This window comes from Phascolarctos cinereus, unplaced genomic scaffold (assembly GCF_003287225.1).
Source record: "Phascolarctos cinereus isolate Bilbo 61053 unplaced genomic scaffold, phaCin_HiC Scaffold_4;HRSCAF=312, whole genome shotgun sequence".
NCBI classification, from domain to species: Eukaryota; Metazoa; Chordata; class Mammalia; order Diprotodontia; family Phascolarctidae; genus Phascolarctos; species Phascolarctos cinereus.
In genome coordinates, this window is record NW_027555847.1 from 660361414 (window position 1) to 660381784 (window position 20371).

The 20371-nt window shown below is 55.0% G+C and overlaps 1 protein-coding gene across 1 annotated transcript; it reads left to right on the forward strand.

Annotated features, from left to right (window-relative positions):
- The first annotated feature begins 243 nt into the window (after positions 1 to 243).
- ZSWIM4 (zinc finger SWIM-type containing 4) lies at positions 244 to 19963 on the forward strand. Its single transcript, XM_020994944.2, has 14 exons — positions 244 to 660; positions 3116 to 3317; positions 6401 to 6757; positions 8270 to 8418; positions 8511 to 8661; positions 8754 to 8930; positions 9246 to 9572; positions 12127 to 12264; positions 12572 to 12826; positions 13208 to 13343; positions 15046 to 15203; positions 15382 to 15545; positions 15649 to 15730; positions 17515 to 19963. The coding sequence occupies exons 1-14, from the start codon at positions 511 to 513 to the stop codon at positions 18381 to 18383; spliced, it is 3315 nt and encodes a 1104-aa protein (XP_020850603.1). The 5' UTR covers positions 244 to 510; the 3' UTR covers positions 18384 to 19963.
- Positions 19964 to 20371: the final 408 nt, after the last annotated feature.

The window sequence follows — 20371 nt, forward strand, 5'->3', positions numbered from 1 at the left end:
AACTCCACATATGGTCAGGGCCTCCTGGACTCTCCGTATCTGATTGGCCGGCAGGGGTCAATGATTGACATTGCCGTTCGCCTCGGGCCAGGGCTGGGTGACCCAGAGTCGAGTGGCAGGGGGACTGGCGAATGAGGTGCGGCGGCCCAGAACCGGGGGGCGGAGACCAATGGCGGAGGCGAGAGAGTGAAGTGGGGGGGCCCCAATGGGGACCGGCGGCGGGGGCGGGGCGACGGCGGAGGATAAAGCGGCCGCCGAGGAAGCTTCATTGTTGTGGCGAGTCTTAAAGGGGCCGCATCGGCCGGACCCGTGCCGGGACTCGGGGCCAGGACCAAGCGAAGAGCGACGCGGGGCCGGGGCCCGCGGGGTGCCGGGCTGGTGGCTGAGCGTGCTCCCCCAGCACAGCGCAGCAGGAGCAGCCCGGGGTGGGGGGCTCCGGGCGACGCAGCTAAGAAAGGCCGGGGATTGGGGCCCCCGCGCAGGCCCTGGCCCCGGCCCCGGCCCAGCCCGATGGACCCTCCGGCTGCCAAACGGAGCCGGGGCTGCCCGGGGGGGTCGGAGGAGCGAGAGGCCGGGGCCGGACGCGGCGGCCGGAGCCGAGTCGAGACGCTGCTGGACCTCAGCGCCAAGCGAGTGGCCGAAACCTGGGCCTTCGAGCAGGTGAGGCCCCAGGGGCCCCCGGCGGGGGGCGACCCTCCCCCCTCTTCCCCAGCCTCGGGAAGGGCTGGCACCCCCAGGCATTACCGTCCCCCCTCCCCAGCATCCTGAGCCGAGTCCCACCCCCTCCCCGCCCCTCCCCGAGCATCCTGAGCCCGGCTACCCCCGCCCCTGCCCCGAGAGCCCGGCTTCAGCCCCAGCGAGGATCGGGGACCTTCCCCCCTGTCAAAAAACCCCAAACCTAGGCGTGGGACCATGACCAGAGCGCCCCGGGGGACGGAGATCAAGTCCAAGCTCTCATCTTTGCTCCTAGTGTGACCTTGAGCAAGTCCCTTCTCCTCCCCAGGCCTGAGTTTCCCTGCCTATAGGATGGGGGGACGGGGAGTACTAAGTTCTGTCCTAGCCCAAACTCCTAGGGTTCTCTCTGTTCTCTTTAACATTCAGAGGATATTTACCAAGTAAGCCCCCCGACCTCCGATCTAGCTCTGACCTCCCTCTTCTCTCTTCTCCCCACCCCATCCCCCACCCCTGGGGGGTCTCGGCTCTACAGGGATTTCCTGGACCCTGGGGTCCTTCCAACTCATCCCTTCACTCCCCTTTGCCAGCCTATTGAGATGCAGACCTAAGAGGGAGGGAATGATGGGGGGAAGGGCTCTCCGGTAGATGCTGCTGTTCTTGGACTGTTTACCTGTGGCAGGTGCACTGGAAGGCAGGCTATCACCAAACCTGAGAAAATGAGTCAGTGACCCAGCAGTGGGGAAGTTCAGTGGACCCTTGATCAAAGGTTACAATTCATAAAGCTGAAAAAAAAGTCATTTGATCTGACTCTCCTTTTCTAAGATGAGGAAACTGAGACTCAGAGAAAGAAAGGGACTTCCCCAAGGTCATATGTTTAATTAGTAGAAGAACTAGCATTTGAACCCAGATCTCCTAAATGACTCTAGTTCGCTTTCCCCTCCATCCTAACTCTTCCTTATGCTGTGAGATGGGAGCTATTCATGGGGCCGCTGAGGCAGGACACTCCTGCTATCACAGGCCCTGACCCAGCCCAGTTCCTTTCCTGCCCCATCTTTGGCCTGCCTTTCCTGCTTCTGCTCCGCCCACCCCCTGGAGAGGGGCCTTTCTTGCTCTTGAGTTCAGGACAGGACCTTGGGGGAGGGGAAAGAAGAGGAGGGGCTAGGCAGCCCCCCCTGTGAGAAAAAAGCCCCTCAGTCTGTTGTGCTACCTTTGTCCAACTTGAGCAGCTGTTTGTTTTGCTTTCTGGGCTACTCAAGAGTTAAACAGCCTAGCCTTCCTGGCGGCTTTATATGTCTGAGCACAGGTTCTGAATCATAGCCCTGGAAAATACCTAGTTAGTCATCTTGTCCATCCCTTCAGCCAGCAAAGGCAGCCCTGGCCCTGGCCCCATCATCAGTTCTACACCCAGTTGGTCTTTGAAGATTGCGGGCAGCTGCCCTTTGCCCATCTCTAGGGGAGTGCAGCCTGCCCCCCCAGCCAGCCAGGAACAGACAAAAGTGATGTGAATGCCTGAGCCGTGTGCCATGACCCTCCTACAACCCCAGCCCCTCCTCTGCGTTCCATATGGGGCCCCTGTGCATGTGACCTTCTTCTGTTCATGCATCCGTACAATGGCATCCTGTATCTTTCATGCATGTGTTCCCCTTGTCCTCTGTGTGTGTGTGTGTGCGTCTGTGTAAAGCCCCTCCCCTGTATTCCATGTACGTCTGTGTGATGACCCCATGTCCCTTGTGCATGTGACCTGCACAGACGCATGCATCATCCCATGCACGCGTACATCTGTACAAGGTGCCTGCCCTTCCTCATTTGGGAGTATCTATCCACAATGACCCGGACCCTTCTGTATATGTGGACATCCCACATGCCTGTGCATCTGTGCAGCAGCTCAGTCCAGTGTGTGTGTGTGTGTGTGTGTGTGTGTGTGTATACACCTCTGCTGGGAATTCCCCCTGCTTTTATGCATGGGAGAAATGGCCTGTCTCAAAACATTTTTGAGAAATCACCTGGTAATGGATGTAGGAAGAAGGCTTAGGGAAAGAGACAGATAATGGGGGGGGGGGTTAGGTGTCCTGTTTTTCTCAGCTCTGGAGCAGCTAGAGGGCTGGGGGCAGCTTGCCTGTTTCTGCTTTGTGTTCAGAGTAGAAGGGAATGTTACAGGGATAGTTTAGGTCTTGGTGACAAGGTGCCACTTCTAGACCTAAGAGTTCCTGGGCTGGAAGGACAGATGTAGGCTTGAGATGTAGAAAAGACCTTGGAGGCTGTCCAAATCAAGCCTCTCATTCTATACATAAGAGAAGTCATTTGCCCAAGGTAAATAGGAGTAGTAAGCCACAGAGCCAGGCTTCCAAGGTCGGTGGCGCTTCTTCTCCACCAGCCCCCTCTCATGCTCTTGTTTTCACCACACTTCTCTGTTCCCCTTTCCCCCACTCCATACCCGCAGGTGGAAGAGCGGTTCTCCCGGGTGCCTGAGCCTGTACAGAAGCGGATCGTTTTCTGGTCTTTTCCACGAAGTGAGAGGGAGATATGTATGTACTCTTCCCTCGGCTACCAGCCCCCCGAAGGCGAGCACGATTCTCGAGTGCCCTTCAATCGTGGGCTGCACCTCCTACAGACTGGAGCTGTGGACAGAGTGCTGCAAGTGGGTAAGTGGCCAGCTTGGCCCTGTGCTGGGTGACAAGTGAAGGGTTAGGGGAATAAGCCTTGGTGAAAATATAATGTAAAAAGCACTTGGATTTGGAGCATGGCTCCAATACCAGTTTGACTGTTTATTCCACATAAAACATATAACCTTAAGCAAGTTCCTGTCCCTCTCTGGGCCTCAGTTTCTACATCTGTAAAAGAAGGTGGATGGTTTCTGACATCCCTTTCAGTTCTAACCCCCCCCCCAGTCTTTATCTTTATCAGGTGCTGTATAGCCCTGTAACCCTCTCAGCCTAAAGAGAGATGCATTAGCCCAATGGGTTTAACTATGCCCCTGGCTAATAAGTCAGGTGTTTTCTCTCTCCCCACTCCTACTAAAACCCCCAAGTTGACTGTAGAGTTCCTGTAGCTAATGCACATCTGCCCAGTGCATAGGGAACTGTGGGTAAAGACAAGGGGAATTGGGGGGTGAAGACTAGTATCACCCAGAGCCACACTGGGGAAGAACAGAGTGGCTATAAGAACTTAGCCTTTTCCAACACTGCTGCCCTCCCACCCCCCAAGAATTTGGTTTGGGCAATTAGTTCCTAGAAAATGAGGGGAAAAGAGAGGTTGGTGTGCCTGTAGCCTCAGAACAGGGGTCTGGCCAGCCAACGGCCCCTGTCCTTCCCTTCGGCCTTTTGGTTCAGGAGGTTGAAATGGTCAGGACATAGGCCTATCAAAAGCTGCCTTAATGTCCCAGCCCCTAGGCCGGGACCAACTAATAGCTGGTTTCTAGCATACTCCAGCCCATCTGGGGTCTGGGAGAAGCAGCATACCAACCCGCCCCCCAATCTGAGAGGAGCTGTCCCAGCTAGGGCCCTCCCATTCCAGAGCCTGAACCCAGGCCTGGTTTCTCAGTTTCCCAAAACGGTAGTAGGGTTAGGCATGCTTATGAAAGAACTGAGAGCTAAAGCCGGTATCGGCCTTCCTCTGGATCCAAGAGGGAAGTAACCCTTTGGGAGTGAGCTAGGACTGGGGAACCCTGAGCCTGAGTCACAGGAGAGAGAATCTAGAGCTGAAAAAGGACCTTAGAAGACATGTTGCTAAAGCCTGCATGGCTCCTTTTAGTGCAGAAGTGACGGACCACAGGTACAGAAAGAGACAAGTATGACCGGCAGCTTGGGTTGTGTGGTTCGCTTGTGCCTGTTTGATATGAGACAGAGCTTCCATCTGGGGGGAAGGGCAGTTGGTGCTTAGTGTTACAAGAAAACAGAAGAGAAGAAAGAGCAGGTCTTCCATGGACCGATTTGTTAGATACCCCAAAGAACACAGAAGTAAATCCAGAAGGGACACAGGCAGGGCAGGGCAGTTTAGTTACTGCAGTACAAAACTGAGTATTTCCTCATTTAAAAAAAAAGGCAAATTCTCCACAGAGCAACAGTTTGGTTTCTTATATGGTCCTCTTTTCTGTTCTTTGTACATTGAAATGCTCATGTTTGCTAAGTTCATAATAAAAAGAAAATTTATATGTTGAAAAAAAGTTATTTAGCCCAATCTGTTCATTTTACTGATGAGAATACAGGGCCAGAGAAGGGAAATGACTTGGCTAGCGTGACACGAGATAGAAAAACAGCATAGGGGCTCAAACTGGGTGCTCAGTATTGAGGAAAGCCTGGGTTGGGGTAGGGGCAGACCCTCTCTGTTCAAGGAGTAGTAGGTAGTGCCCTCTGGCCTTGCACAGGTCAAACTCCCAACCTCTGTACTTGGGGCTGGAGCCTCGTGAAGCCTGGGCAGCTTGGCTGGGTGAGCACCAGAGGCTCATGCCTTAATTGGACAGGGTGGGAACACTGGAGTCTGGTCCCCTGACCCCCCCAGAGAAAGGGCCACGCCATAGAACCACAACATTTTTAGAATGGGGAGGAATGTTAGAGATCATCTGACTTTGTCAGACGAGGAGATGGAGGCGCAGAGAGTTTTGACCACAGAGCTGGCAAGTGGCAGAGCTGAGATCTGAGCTTGGGGGCCCTGGTTCCAGATCCGGTGCTCTTGTCACTCCCCTCTGTATCAGAGGGGGTCCCCACTGGCAGTGGCAGAGCCCAGCCCTGAGGAAAGGGGGCAGCCTAGACCCCACCCCTAGCTATCAGGGCACCTTCCTGCCCCCTCAGTGCCCTTGACTCACCACACCAGGCGCTTCCACGCTTCCTGCCACCCAAGCTGGTTGTGGGGCCCTTGGAGTTAATGAGTATTTTCTGGGTGTTTGGGGATCTGGGAATGAGAGAAGAGCACAGCACTGGGGTAGCCTGGGCTTGGGGGTCATTAGCCTTTATTAATGGTGTTCCTCACCTGGTCCTGGTGACCTCAGGAAATTGGGCCTGTGCCAAAGTGTCAGGACCTTCCCTTCTTCCTCCCCCTGGGAAGGTTAATTAGTCTGACCTGGCTTAACCTGATGAGGCCAACAGAACTCTCAGGAGGCAGAATAAACCTGCTAGATGAGCTCCTCCACCCTGACCACCCACAGAATCTTGGAGAAGGAAGATGTGGGAGCCCTGGTGTCCCAGCAGGCCTGGCATGGGCCAGGGGCCCGGCTGGAGCATCAGGCAGGCAGGACTCTGGCTGCTTCCCTGCTTCTTCATCCCTGGGGGCCACTGACTGTTGACTGAGAGCTTTAGAGGAAAGGGCTGTAGTCTGGCTACTGCTGCCCACTTGATAGAGGATACAGTACTGTGGAAAGATCACTGGATTTAGATCAGGAGGACCTGGCCCTTAGCTCCCCTTTCCTCTCTGTGGGCCTCAATTCAGTGTACAGTGAGGGTCCTGGTCGCATTATCTCTTGACCTACTTTGAGTGCTACCATTTTGTGATTCTGGGAGGGGCAGCCTGTGTCGCCAAGCACTGGACTGGGAGGTGGGGGCCTGGCTGGGTGACCTCGAGTCAGTCCCTTCCCTCTCTGGGCCTCTATCAAGTGAGGGGGCCAGGCCCAATTTCTTAAGGTCCGCGCGGCTCCTCCACGTGCTCCTTTCATCATGGCTCGCCATCGGTCTCCATCTGGGTGCCTGCCACTTCTCAGTGTCTCTCGCTGTTTATTCATTCTCCATCTCCTAAGGCTTCCACCTGAGTGGAAATGTGACGGAGCCCGCGGGCCCCAGTGAGCCAGAGCGTCTCTACCACGTGTCCATCAGCTTCGACCGATGCAAGATCACCTCGGTGAGCTGCGGCTGTGACAACCGTGACCTCTTCTACTGCGCCCATGTGGTGGCACTGTCTTTGCACCGCATCCGCCATGCCCGCCAGGTGGAGCTTCGGCTGCCAATTTCCGAGACGTTGTCCCAGATGAACAGGGACCAGCTGCAGAAGTTTGTCCAGTATTTGATCAGCGCCCACCACACTGAGGTGCTACCCACTGCCCAGCGCTTAGCAGATGAGATCCTCTTCCTGGGGTCTGAGATCAACCGTGTACATGGTAAGGGCCCTATGGGGGCTAGGGAAGCTGCAGAGAAATTCTGGGCTGGTCCCCCAAGAGTGGTTTGGGGCCTTCCCATTCCTGTCCCAGAAAGGTTGTGGCAGAGACAGGGACCCCTCCCCAAGTCTCATGACGGAGGTTGGGGTAGCAGGGAAGAGAGCTGTGTTGAGAGGGGAGGAGTGGAGGCATTTTGTACGTTCAGCTATTCTATGTGAGTGTTGTAGGTGATAAAGCAGAGAGGGAAAGCTGATGTGCTGGACAACAGGCCAGATGAGCACCAGGCTACAGCTAATAAGATGAATTCCAGTAGGGACAAATGTAAAGTTTTATGCTTGGGTTCCAAAGGTGAGCTTCAGGAGCACAAGATGGGGGAGAGGTGGGTAAACAGCAGTTTATCTGATAAAGAGCTCATGATCTTAGTGGACTGCATGCTTAGCATGAGTCAGTGCACTGTGGTACAGCAGTCCAAAAAAGCTAATGCAGTCATAGGTTACATAAAGAGAGACATCAGTGCTAAAACAAGAAGGGGCTTTCCCACATCTCATGGCTTTGTCCAGTTCTGGGCGCCACACCTCTGCAAGAACGCTGACGAACTGGAGAATGTCTAGAAGAGGACAGCCAGAACAGAGAAGGATCTGAAGAACATGCGTGGAGGGGAGGGGATCTCCTTTGCCCCCTCATAGCTGTGTGTGCAAGTATCTGACAGGCTGTCCCACAGGAGCCTTGGGTAGAAGCTGAAAAGGCCAATACAGACTTGATTTCAGAAAAAAACATGCTAAGAATTAGAAGTGTCAGAAAGGGGAATGGAGGGCCTTGAGAGGGGGTGGGGAACCCCTGTTTGATGGTCCTCAAGCAAAAGCTGGAGAGCCACTTTTGAGGGGTGTGGCATCAGGAACCAGGACCAGCATTTATTAGGAGCCGATGGCATGCCAGGCACAGGCCATACGAAGACAAACAGCGAGTCTCATTGGAGCTTAATTCTGAAGAGTGAGGTACTGAGATATGTAGATAAATAAATACCGGGTGAATTGGGACAGCTGAGGGGGTGAAGAGGGAGGCAGAAGAGAGCATCTCAGAGTTCTTTCCGCCTCCAAAATTCTAGGTCATTAACATTGAGGGGAGGTGAGAAAGTGCTTGGTCTCTGTATGAGGAGAAGTGTGGGTGTCTGTGAGATGTGGCTCTGGGATGGTGTTGGACCTGTGGGTGGAGGTGTCTAAGCTCTGGGTTTCTTTGAGAGACAGGGGTGTGTGAGGAGGTATTTGGTCCATATGTGTATATGGAAGTGTGGCTCTCAGGGAGCCAGAGGAGGTGTTAGGTGCGTGTCTAGGAAGAGGCAACTTCAAGGAGATACTGGGCTTTTCTGGGCGTGCGTGAGATGTGGGAGGATTTGGGGTGTTGGGAAGGAGTCAGGGTTGCGTGCCACTCGTGGGCCTGCCTCTCTGGGGATGCTGAGTCAGGGCCCCACAGGGGGCTGCTGCTGTTTCAGCTCTGCCCCCTCCCTCCCTGTCCCAGGTGCCCCTGACCCCACAGCTGGCGCCGGCATTGAGGATGCCAACTGTTGGCACCTGGATGAGGAACAGATCCAGGAGCAGGTCAAGCAGCTGCTCTCCAATGGTGGCTACTATGGGGCGAGCAAACAGCTGCAGTCTATGTTCAATAAGGTGACTGGCCGAGCTGGGGGGGGCGGGGCATTAGGAGGAGGAGTCAGGGATGTGCCGGGCGCTCCCTCTGACTTAGCACGATCCTGGCCTAGGTTCGGGAGATGCTGCGAATGCGGGACTCCAACGGCGCCAGAATGCTTATCCTCATGACACAGCAGTTCCTCGAGGACCCTCGACTGGCCCTTTGGCGGCAGCAGGGCGCGGGCATGACGGACAAATGCCGGCAGCTGTGGGACGAGTTAGGTGAGTCCTGAGGGACCTCAGGGCCCGGCCTCTTCCCCCAGCAGCTGCTCAGCTTTGCCCACCCCTGCCCTTTCTTCCTCCTCTCCTGACAGGAGCCCTCTGGGTATGTGTGGTCCTGAGCCCCCATTGCCGACCTGAGGAGCGGACAGGCTGGCTTCAGCAGCTGAAGCAGTGGGATGAGCTGAGCGTCTGCCCACTGGAAGAGGGCAACTATTCCTTTGAGGGTATTGCCGGGCCATCCCTGCAGTCTGCCTCTCCCCCTAGGCCAGGTAGGGCCACACCACATGGCATGTCTTCCATGGTGCCAGCTGCGCCCATCCTGGAAGTGGACCAGTCTTAACCCGTTTCCCAGAGCCTGGTTTTCCTCTGCAGGGTGGATGGGTGTCTAGAATCCAAACTCTTGACATCTCCAGCCCTCCCTTTCTGTATTTCTAGCAAGAGGGAGATGCATATTCTGTCTCTGAGGGAAGCAGTGACTTGAGCCCATCACAGCACCTTCCCCTGTGCTGGCCTGTCTGAGCCAGATCTTCCCCAGACAGCTATGCTTGGCCAGGGGCTGACCTCTGTCACGTCTCTTGGCACAGCAACCACTCGCCACACAGTGTTTGGACGTGCCCTGCAAGCTGGGGAGCTGCGCTGGGGGGACCCTCACCTTCAGAAGATCCTGGCCAGTGACTACTACGGGCCAGGCCTCAAGACCAGTGGTGGCAGCGGGGGTGACAAGCTGAGCTTTGACCCCCAGGGCCGCCCGCTCTGGCTGGGTGAGCCCTTCCCCACCGCCTGTGCTCGAGTGGACGCCCTGCGCTCCCACGGCTACCCCCGGGAGGCCCTGCGCCTGGCATGTGCTGTGGTCCACACCTTGAGGCTGCAGCGGCGCCATCAGCTGGAGAGCTACAAGCAGCAGAAGAAAGGTGGGCAGGGCCCACAGAGGTCAGGGGACAGGTCCATCCCTGTGGCAGGGCAAGATGGACCCTGATCCTGTGTGCTTTATCAGTGGGAAGGAGCTGATAGGCATGGCCTTGGCTGCCAGGTTCCCTGAGCCGTGAAGAACACATTTTAGCAGTGTGAATTACTATTGTCACTCTGGGACCTGTGGCCTTGGTCTGTGGTGCTGCCACTGTGGGAGGGAGCTGGTCAGTTGGCTGGGCCCAGCCCCACTTTTACGGATGAGGAGACTGAGGGCCAGGGAGGATCACAGAGCTAGGAAACAACTACGGCAGGATCTGAACCCAGGACCTCCAGCTCCAGAGCAAGTGTTCTTTCCAATATACTGTGTTACTTCCTACTTTTTTATTGAGGCGATGGAGAACACAGAGCGTATCTGTGGTGCCTCCAAGTCTACCAAGTGCTTTCCTTACCACACATGGTGAAGGAGGTGGGAGCAGGCCAGGCAGTCAGTCAGTGAGCACCTATTAAGCACCTACTGTGTGCCTGGTGCTGGGAATACAAAGACAAGAGTAAAACAGGCCTTGCCCTCCAGGAGCTTGCATTCTGTTATTGGGGCAATAGCACGTAACTGTCTGAGTGCTCACACAGTAAATGCTGGCTGATGCATAGCAGAGGGGGTGAAGGAAGGCCTCAGCTAGGGGCTGGCCGTTGAGCTGAGCTCTGGAGAAAATGAAGGATTCTAAGAGGAGAGTGCATTCCAGGCCTGAGCGGCCTGAGCACCTTCATGGCTACAGGCGGTGGAAGGTTGTGTGTGAGGACTAGAAGGAAGGCCAGCGTGGGAAAGGCAGCATTGTGTCTTGGTGAAAAGCATGTGGGACGTGGAGTTGGGAGGAAGTGGGTTCAGATCCTGCCTCTGACATGTTCCCCAAGTTGTGTACTCCCTCTGAGCCTCAGTTTCCCCATGGGTAGAATGGGGATAATAGCAGCACTAACAGGGCTGTTTGGAGGCTCAATGGAGAGGATGGATGTAAAGGACTTTGCAGACCTCAAAGTGCTATGGAAACGCTAGTAGTTATTATCACCGTTGCTTTCTTTTATTATCCTTATGTTACAGATGAGAAAGTTAGAAGGGGAGGTAACTTACCCATAGTCCAGAGCTACCAATGTCTGACCTAGAGCCCAGGCCTCGAACCCAGGCTTTCCTCCCATGTTCTGCCCATTCCACTATCCTATCTTTCATTGCCCCACCCCAGGCCTGGGGTGAGGGGCAGGGCAGGCCAGCATCCCTGCCCCCCCGAGCAGCTCACAGCCTCCTGAAGAGAAGTTCACAAGTTCCCCAGAGACACTTAGCACTGTGCGAGTGGCAAGAAACATGGAGCTCGGGAGGGTGGGAATACGGAGGGAGTGTACTGGAGTGCGGAAGCAAAGGGCCGTGGCTTTGAGTCTCATGGGTCTGAGCTCTGCTTTGTGCGGCCTGTGCCACCTTGGGAAAGGCCTTCCCTTCTTCTGGGCCTCAGTTTACTCCTCTGTGGAATGAGGGGGTTGGACTAGAAGATGACCACAAGGTCCCTGGAGAGCATTTGTGGAGGGGGGAGTGCTCTGGGACAGCGAGGGTCTTAAAAGATGCCCATGAAGAAACTGGTGGGGTTTAAGCTAGAAAATAGAAGCCCTGGGGAACACATCCTCTTTCTTGCAAGCATTTGAAGGGTTAGCATCTGGGAAACAGAAGAGACTTGGTCTCACGAGCCCTGGCAGGCCAGACCAGGAGGGTAACGGGGAGCTGCCCAGAGGCGGATCTCTGTTCACGTGAGGGAGAACGTGGGCAGGGCAGGCTCAGGAGCACGGTGCATTCCCTTTCATCGAAGGTGTTCAGGCGGCTGCTGGATGACCATTTGCCAGCTGTGCTCCACTGTAGATTCCTGTTTGGGGAGAAGTCAGACCAGACGGCTTCCCAAGTCCTTGCTGACTCTGAGATTCTGTGATGCCAGCCCTAAGATCTGTGTTCCTGGGATTATGGGGGGTCTTCAATCCCAGGCTGATGGGTTTAGACTTGATTCCCATGGGTCAGGAGTGGGGAACCTGCAGCCTCGAGGCCCCCAAGTGCGGCCCTTTGACTGAATCCAAACATCACAGAACAAGTCCCCTTAATAAAAGGATTTGTTCTGTAAAACTTGGACTCAGTCAAAAGGCCTCACGCAAGGACCTTGTAGGCCACATGTGGCCTTGAGGCCGAAGGTTCTCCCCCTACCATAGGTCGTGGACTATCACTCGCCAGAAAGGTGCCAGTTATGTTGGCACCTACATTTAATAGCAAGAGGAAGACGGGCAGCCAGAAGAAGAATAGTTTAGAGGGATGAAAGAGATCCAGGAGAATATAGCACCATCCCTCAAAAAAGATGAGAAAGTTGAAGGTAGTTCCTCTGTGTTGTGGTAAAATGAATCAGAGGAGAAAGCCAACACTTCCCACCTTTGAGAGAGGAGGTTCTCTGGGTTACTTCTACGCCAGGGATGTGGGCATCTAGAGATCTGGGAAAGTGAGCTCGGCCTCCTGGCCTCATCCTCCTCTCCCCTCTCCAGAACTGCTCCAGAAGGGCTCCACCAGTATCACGAATGTGGAGGGATGGGTGGGCCATCCGCTGGAGCCCATCAGCTGCCTTTGCCGGGCCTTCCTGGAGGCCTGCCATGTGGAGGACCAGGGTCTCTGCCTCTATCCAGGTACGGAGAGCGAGCAGAGGACGTGTTGATGGTATGGGGGCTATACTGAGGGTAAGGAGGGGTACCTCAGAGGCTAGTTTCACAACTGGGCCAAGGCCTGGAAGGATCCAGCCTTCAGGATGGGCTAGGGAGAGGTTGGGTATGAGAGCATCTTTTGTCCCCAAAAGAAGATGGGTGGGAACCTTTTGGAGAGAAGTCCCTGTCTCCAGGAGGGAGGTGAGGAGGAGGCAGAGGAGCACCCGGGCAGGGCACCTTCCCCTGCTGGGGCAGGAGTAGGGCCAGAAGGCTGCTGTTGACTGCTCTGCAGACCCAGCCTCTGAGAAGCGGAAGTCCACCTACCAGCATGTGACAGTCCCTGGCAACCCTGGTGAATCCTACCTGTCCCTAGCCCTGGAGGTGGCGCTGCTGGGTCTTGGGCAGCAGCGGGCCATGCCCGAGGGGCTCTACGCTCAGGACAAGGTCGTGCGCAGCGAGGAGCAGCTGCTGGCCCTCCTGGACGAGGTGCAGCTGGATGAGAGGCTGGTGCAGGGGCTACGCAAGCAGGCAGCCCTGCTGCTGGAGGGTGAGAGCACTGGAGGCATCGCTGTCCTGGCCCACTGCCCACCAGAGGAGCCCCCACCCCCGAGACTGGAGGGAACCTGCCCTGCCTTTGGGGGGGAGTAGCGTGAACCACGGCGAAAGTCACAGAAAACACACCCCAGCCCAGTATTTTCCTCGCCCCTCATCACAGCTATCTATGTGGGAAGGGCTCCTCAGAGAAGTCTGTTCTTTCTCTAAACATCTCCAGGCAAGAGATCTCAAAGCACTAAATGGGGAAATGGAAATTTAGGCCCTACTTAATACCCAAAGGGTGGAAGGAAAAGTCCCAAGTGCCAGAAGGGGACCCCATTTCCCTCCGTCGCCTACCCTACCTATCCCATGCTGAACAGTGTTCTCCCATTAGGGGGACCCTTCAGTGGCTTTGGCGAGGTGTTGTTCCGAGAGAGCGTGCCCATGCACACGTTTGCCCGCTTCCTCTTCACGGCCCTGCTGCCCCATGACCCTGACCTGGCATACCGCCTTGCTCTCCGTGCTATGAGGTAGGTGTCTGCATGGAACAGGCTCTGATCACCCTTCCACCCCCACCAGGGAGCAGCAGAAAGTGCCACCTGGGGTCAGATAAGCAAGTGAGAGGCCTGCCTATCTGCCCTGAAAGGGGGTGGGATAGGGGATGTGGCTCACCCCCTCCCCCCACCTCACCGCTATTCAGCATCTCCTTGATGCTGATGATTCATTTCAGCCACTGTGTGTGCCTAGGCCTGAACCTCACCTCTGTAAGCTTTCATTAAACACCTACTGTGTGTAAAGGTTCTGTGCTATGCCCTTCAGTTACAAAGATGAAAACAAGAGTCTCTGCCCTTGAGAAGGTTCCATTTTACTGGGGGAATACCAGTCGTAAATGAACAGATAAATACAAGGTAACCTAAGGAGGGAGGTAGCCCTGCCAAGTGGGGGGACAAGGAGCCATGATTCCACAAGATGAAGGGGAGGGGAGTCCCAGACCAGGGCACATGGACCAGTCGGCTTTGTTTCTTTTGGGTGGCACTCTCCTGGGCTCAGAGAAGAGCTAGCAGGCGAGTTTGGCTAGAGTATTGATTGAGTTCATGACCAGAAAGAAGTCTGAAAAGAGAAGTGGGAGCCGTATTGGAGACAGGGTAAGGAAAGGACCTGATCAGTCTGAACACCCCCAAAGATGGGGACTTATTACTGATGCTTTCACCCAGTAAGGCAACAGTCCTTGTCCGTGCCGGTCACTCAAGGCTCTCTTCTGGCTACCCGGTGTGACAGCAGATTTCTGTTCTCTCTCACCTTTGTTCCTTGTTTCCTGGGTGTGGATCTGGTCTCGCCTCTTGACTCCTTGGCTTGGCACTGGGGGCTTTCCATCATCTGGCCCATCTGACCTCCCAAACCCAAATCTTGCCTTTGACACTCACTAGCTATGTGACACTGGACTAGTTACTTGACCTCAGCCTCAGTTTCCTCATCTGTAAAATGAGGAAATTGGACTCGATGGTCTTAAGGTTCTTTCCCACTCAGAATCTGTGACTTTATGATCCTGAGGTCCTGCAGCTTCCCTCATCCATTACCCCGTACTCCCTCCCCCGTTACCCTAGCCTCCCCTTCACCCGTTCAGCCATCAGATCTTTACTGACCTGCCCTGTATCCGGTTTTGTGTCCAGCTCTAGAAGACAGATGAGGGAGTAGAAAGCCAGTGTGATGTTCTGGTGAGACTGTTGGGCTTGGAATTAGTTGACCTAGGTTCGAATCCAAGGCTTCCCAGCCAGATTGGCCTGCTTCGTTGTCTCTCAGACTCAGCACTACATCTCCTTCCTCCATGTCTTTGTACAAGTTGTGTCACCACAGAATAGGATTGCCTAGAAGGCGTTCCCTCCCAACCTCCATCTCTTGGAAGCTGTAGCTTCCTTTGGGCTCAGCTGGGGCACCACCTCCTCCAGGAAGGCTTCCCTAACCACCGTGGTTGTGGGGGCGCTCTCCCTCCTCCAGCTGTTTTGGACATAACTTGTCTGTCTGTCAGACATTCCCTACTGTGGCAAGCACCTTGACTTGGCCAAGGCCACACTGCTATTTCCAGGAGGCTCTGAGAGACCAGAGGCTATGACAAAGAGTCTTTTGGCCAGCAGTGATAGCCCATGGAAAGCACTGAGCCTTGGTGCCCCCCTCTCTGCCTCTCTCAGCATGAGGCTTCTCTCTCCTCATTTCCCACCTTGCCCTACCCTTCAGGCTTCCTGTGCTCGAGACTGTGCTGCCTGCTGGGGACCTTCTCCACCACAACCCGTTGGACTCTATGATGACCAGCCGCTTTCCCCGCTGGTTCATCCTTGGCCACCTGGAGACACGCCAGTGTGAGCTGGCCTCTACCATGTTGACAGCTGCTAAAGGTAAGACCCAGGAGCCTGGGCTTCAGGGAACTAGGCAGAGACCATAAAAAGGCTTGGGACTGGGCGGTTATCCCTGAGCCCAGCCATGCCCCCAAAACACATGACACCACAAATCATTGCGCGTCCACGAGAGGCAGGTGGATAGACGTAGCCCCTGTTGCCTCATGCCTGCCCGCAGGGGACCCCAAGTGGCTGCACACAGTTCTGGGCTCCATCCAGCAGAACATCCACTCTCCAGCCCTACTCTTCAAGCTGGCTCAAGATGCCTGCAAGACAGCCACACCAGCCAATGCACCCCCAGACACCACCTTGCTCAATATATCCCTGGAGCTAGGGCTGCAGGTGAGAGACTGGCAGATTGAGGGGGCGCATGGGTGCAGCGTTCATCGTGACCCTCACCTTTCTTTTCTCCCCTCCCGTTTCCCCTTTCGTGCCTGCGGCTCAGGTGATGCGGATGACTCTGAACACTGTGACGTGGCGCCGTAGAGAGATGGTACGCTGGCTTGTCAGCTGTGCCACGGAGATTGGTAAGGGTCAGCCCCTTCCCCTGGCCCATTGTGACCCAGCCCTGATAATGGGGCTGGGTGATGAATCTGCTTCATACTCGGCTCTATAGACCTGGCATCTGGGGGTAGTTGGGAACCAAAGGAGACCTAGACCCTGAAGATTCCTTTGGGAAGACAGGAAATAGTGACCCAGGCAGACAGGCAAAAGAGATGGAATTTGGAGTCAGAGGACTGGGGTTGGAACCCCACCTCTGTTTGCTGACTGTCTGACTTTAGGCAAGTCGTTTTACTGTTCTAGTCGTCAGTTTGCTCATCTAGAAAATAAAGGTGCTTACCAGACAATCTCTAAAAACCCCCTCAGCGCTAAGTCGTGTGACCTAGTTCAGTGAAGAGATCCTGGGGTGCCGGGGGAGACTCCCCAGAGGAGCTGGGACCCGATCTGGGCCATGGCACATCGGTAAGGTTAGGGTTCTGAGGTGGAAGTGAGGAGGGAGGGCAGTAGCAGTCAGGGCAGTGGCATGAGGAAAGACCCAGGGGTGAAGGTGAAGCTGGCATGTGGGTCAGGGAGTGAGACCATCAGACTGGATGCCTTGGAGGGCGATGGTAGGTCGAGGTTTGCTTGGTCAGTTGTTTAATTCCAACTCTTCATGACCCCATTTGGGGTTTGTTTGGTTTTTTTGGCTTGGGAGTTTCTTGACAGAGACACTTCAGCTCATTTTACAGATAAGGAAACTGAGGCAAACAGGGTTAAGAAACTTGCTTCAGGGTCACACAGCTAATGAGTGTTTGAGGCCAGATTTGAACTGGGGTCTTCTTCCTGACCAGGTCACTCTATCCACTGCACCACTGGAGGTAGACAAAGGCAATACGAGATGCTGAGGTGGGGAGATAACTTGCTAACTCCCTCTCTGTCATATTGTTCTTCTATTTCCAAGGTGGCTTCTTTCCCTCAAAGGGAGAGGGAGGATGAAGGGTATGGGAGAGAACTCATGAAGCTTGGATTTTCTCTCCCATGCATCGCTTCATGTCCCGTAAGGGCAGGGGGACAGGATACAGGAAAGGCTGCTGCCTGCCACCTTTCGCCTAAGAGCCTGTCAAGCCCAGGCCTGTCCCCTGGGCTCCAGCCTGCCCAGGCCTGTCTCCCCCCCACCCCAGCCCTTGGGCAGCTGAGGCCGGGACAGCCCAGCCACTTCCTAGTCCTGCCCTCACTTGCTCACTTACTTTCTGTTGAAACATGGGTTTCGGGGTTGGTTTCTGTCCCCGGCCTAACCGGGCCGCCCTCGCCAATGGGAATCACTCCAGGCCCCTGTCAGGAGCAGCCCAAGCGGGCTTGTTGCTGAGATGCTGTGGGTGGGGCCCTCCAGCCCCTCTTAGGTGACTCCCCGTGCTTTCAGCACCAGGACAAGACAGGACAGGAAGCCATCCCTGGACTCCTGAGCTGGCTCTGACCTGATTCTTGCGCTCTGTGAGCCAACAAGACTAACCATGCCCACTTCTTTAGCCATTTTACATTTACAAAGCACATTTCCCCACAACAAGCCTGTGAGGTAGGGAGCATAAATGTTATCATCTCTATTTTTTGGATAAGGAAGCTTGGACTCAGAGGAAATGGGTGAGAAATGGGTGATTTGCCCAGGGTTACATGGGTAGTAAGTGTTGTAGCCGGGATTTGAATTGAGGTCTCTTGACATTAAGTCCATTCTTTCCACAAGCCCCTGACCCTGTCTGGTCCCATCAGCCTCAGCCCCAGCCCCATCTAAGAAGGCTGATGGCCCCAGCTCCTCATATTATTACCTTCCAAATAGGTGCCCAGGCCCTAATGAATATCATGCAGAACTGGTACTCCCTCTTCACACCCATTGAGGCCACCACTATCGTAGCTGTGACAGGCACCACCCATGCCACCCTTCTGCGCCTTCACCTGGACTTTGCCCGTCGAGAGGAGCTCTGTGGCTGTGCCAGGACCCTGGCCCTTCAGTGTGCCATGAAGGACCCCCAGAACTGTGCCCTGCCCGCTCTGACTCTCTGTGAGAAGAACCACGCTGCCTTTGAGGCCGCCTACCAGATTGTACTAGACGCAGCAGCAGGTGGCATGGGCCACTCCCACCTTTTCACCGTGGCCCGCTACATGGAGCACCGAGGCCTTCCCCTAAGGGCCTACAAGCTGGCCACGCTAGCTCTGACCCACCTGAGCATTGCCTTCAACCAGGACAGCCACCCCGCTGTCAATGATGTGCTGTGGGCCTGCTCCCTGAGCCACTCCCTGGGCCGGAATGAGCTCTCAGCCATTGTCCCCCTAATTATCCAGAGTGTGCAGTGTGCGCCGATGCTTGCGGACATCCTGCACCGCTGGACTCTGAGCTCTCCCGGCCTTGGCCCTCTGGGTGGTCGCCGAGGGGCAGGCACCACGAAGCCCTTGGCCACAGACCGGGCCCCCCTCTGCCAGCTGCTTGATGCAGCTGTGGCCGCCTATGTCACCACCACCCACTCTCGCCTGACACACATCAGCCCCCGACACTATGGCGAGTTTATCGAGTTCCTGGGCAAAGCACGGGAGACCTTCCTGCTGGCTCCTGATGGCCACTTGCAGTTTGCCCAATTCCTTGACAACCTCAAACAGACCTACAAAGGGAAGAAAAAGCTTATGCTTCTGGTCCGGGAGCGCTTTGGCTGAGGGGCTGCTGGTGCCTGGGGAGGGAAATCCCCTTCCCCTGCGAGCCACTTCCCACTTCTCCCCCCGCCTAGCCGGGCTGGGCCCCAGGCACAAGATGAAGATTTGAGTGTTTAATTTATATGGCAGGGGCTTGCACACCTCCCCATGCAATCAGCATTTCAGTATTAGGTTAGAAACCGTCTGGAGCGGTTTTGAAGGATTAGAAGGGTGGGGATGGTCACTGGGCATGAAGTCAGTAAGGGGTAAGGAGTCCTGCCTTCTCCTTCTCCCCCACCCCCCAACAGCCACTTCATCTCCAGGGGTGCCAGCATGTGTATGCATACAGGCATGTGGGCAAGGACCCTAGGATGAGAAGCCATACCCCAGCCTCCCAAGACCTGACTGACCAAGGCCAGGACAGCTGAGGGGGCCAAGGGGAAGGGCTATTAGGAAAACCCCTCAAGTTATTACCTAGGGCAGATCCCAGACTGGAGGCTGGGCTTCTTGGACCCTCTAGGACTAGCTAGGGTGGGGGTAGCCCTGCATGCCAGCTTTCCCCTTTGAACCAGATCTTGAAGGAAATGTAGCAGACCCAGCCACTTTGGGCTTGAGGTCTTTAATTATCTATGAATGGCATGTGAACTTCACCTCCCACCCCAATCCTCTCTCCCCACATCCCTAATATACCTACACACCTTCCTTGGCCCAGACCTAGAATCTCTCCACCTCGTAACTCTTCCAGTGGAATTATGGGCCTGTCCCATGTGTCTGTGGCTCTTTATCACCTTTGCCCTGCCCCTGGGGTAGAAGAGGAAGAGCCAGTATCCTTTGGCTTTCCCCTCCCTCCAGAAACACCCTCCCCTACCCCTGCCCAGTGAAGGATTCTTGTTGACTTTGTGAGGAGGGGAGTGTCCTCCTCCACCAAGCCCCATGGCCTGGGCATTATACCTCACCTCCCCTGGTTCTGCCTGGGGCCCTGGGGTCCCCAGGTAGGAAAGGGGGGCACACTCCCACTCACTGCTCAGCCATGGGGACTTCCATGGAGCATTGTCCCCTATCTTGCCTTTGGGAAAGGGAGGCTTTCCAGGGGGCTCCTTGCTGCAGCTGCCATCCCTGGAGAGGACTGAGACAACTTAGTCCCAACTGACCCCCACCCCAACCTGCCCATCACTGGACAACCTCAACTCAGGAACACAAGCAGAGCTTAAGGGCTCTTGCTTAAATCGATTTTTGGGAAGATAGATGTCAGAGAGACAGGAAACTCCCTCCCTCACCCCATATTCTTAATATATACGGGAAGGAAAACCTCCAGTCATGTGGCATTCTCCCCCTCTCCCTCCCCCCAAGTATTCTCCTTAACTGGGGCGTGTTTTTGTTGTGTTTGCCCCCTTGTGAGTCCCTCCATCTGTTGTCTGTCCGTGTGGCAGGAGAAGGGGACAAGGCAGCTGCACAGCCAGGCCCCCTACCTCCGCATGTCCCCAATTCACCTCACCTTTTCTTATATATTAAGAGGAAAGATCATGTAATTTTGTAATTTTTTTCTATTTATTGAACCGTTTATTGTATTTTTCCTTTTTTTTAAAGATCAGACATAAACAATGGTTTGGGGGTTTTGTTTTTTGTTTGTTTTTTGGGGAGTTAGGAGCAAGTGATGGGGAAGGGGAATAGATGTGCCTCTGGAGGGTGAGTGCTGGCTATGTAGCAGATAATTCATATAAAAAAAATTGTGAGAGCAAGTTCAATGTGAGTCCCTGATCATAGGCAACCACAAAAGCTCATGGTATCTCAGACTGTGTAACAAGGGAGGTGATGGTCAACCTGCCCCCTTCTAGTCAGCCCCCTTTGGAGTACTGAATTGTGTTTGGGGCACTACTTTCTGGGAACGACATATACAAGCTGGAATACTTCAGTGGAGGTAGGCTGCTGGAGGGGCCAGAACACGGGCCCCTGAGTTGGAGTTTGCCAGGAGAGTCAGGGCCAACAGGAGGGACCCCTTCTGGCTCTTGACT

Bases quoted from the DNA above. Each gene is read 5' to 3' on its own strand.
- ZSWIM4 (XM_020994944.2), top strand. From the start codon at position 511: ATGGACCCTCCGGCTGCCAAACGGAGCCGGGGCTGCCCGGGGGGGTCG. The intron at 6,758-8,269 runs GTAAGGGCCCTA...TCCCTGTCCCAG, and splicing joins TGAGATCAACCGTGTACATG to GTGCCCCTGACCCCACAGCT. The intron at 12,265-12,571 runs GTACGGAGAGCG...ACTGCTCTGCAG, and splicing joins GGGTCTCTGCCTCTATCCAG to ACCCAGCCTCTGAGAAGCGG.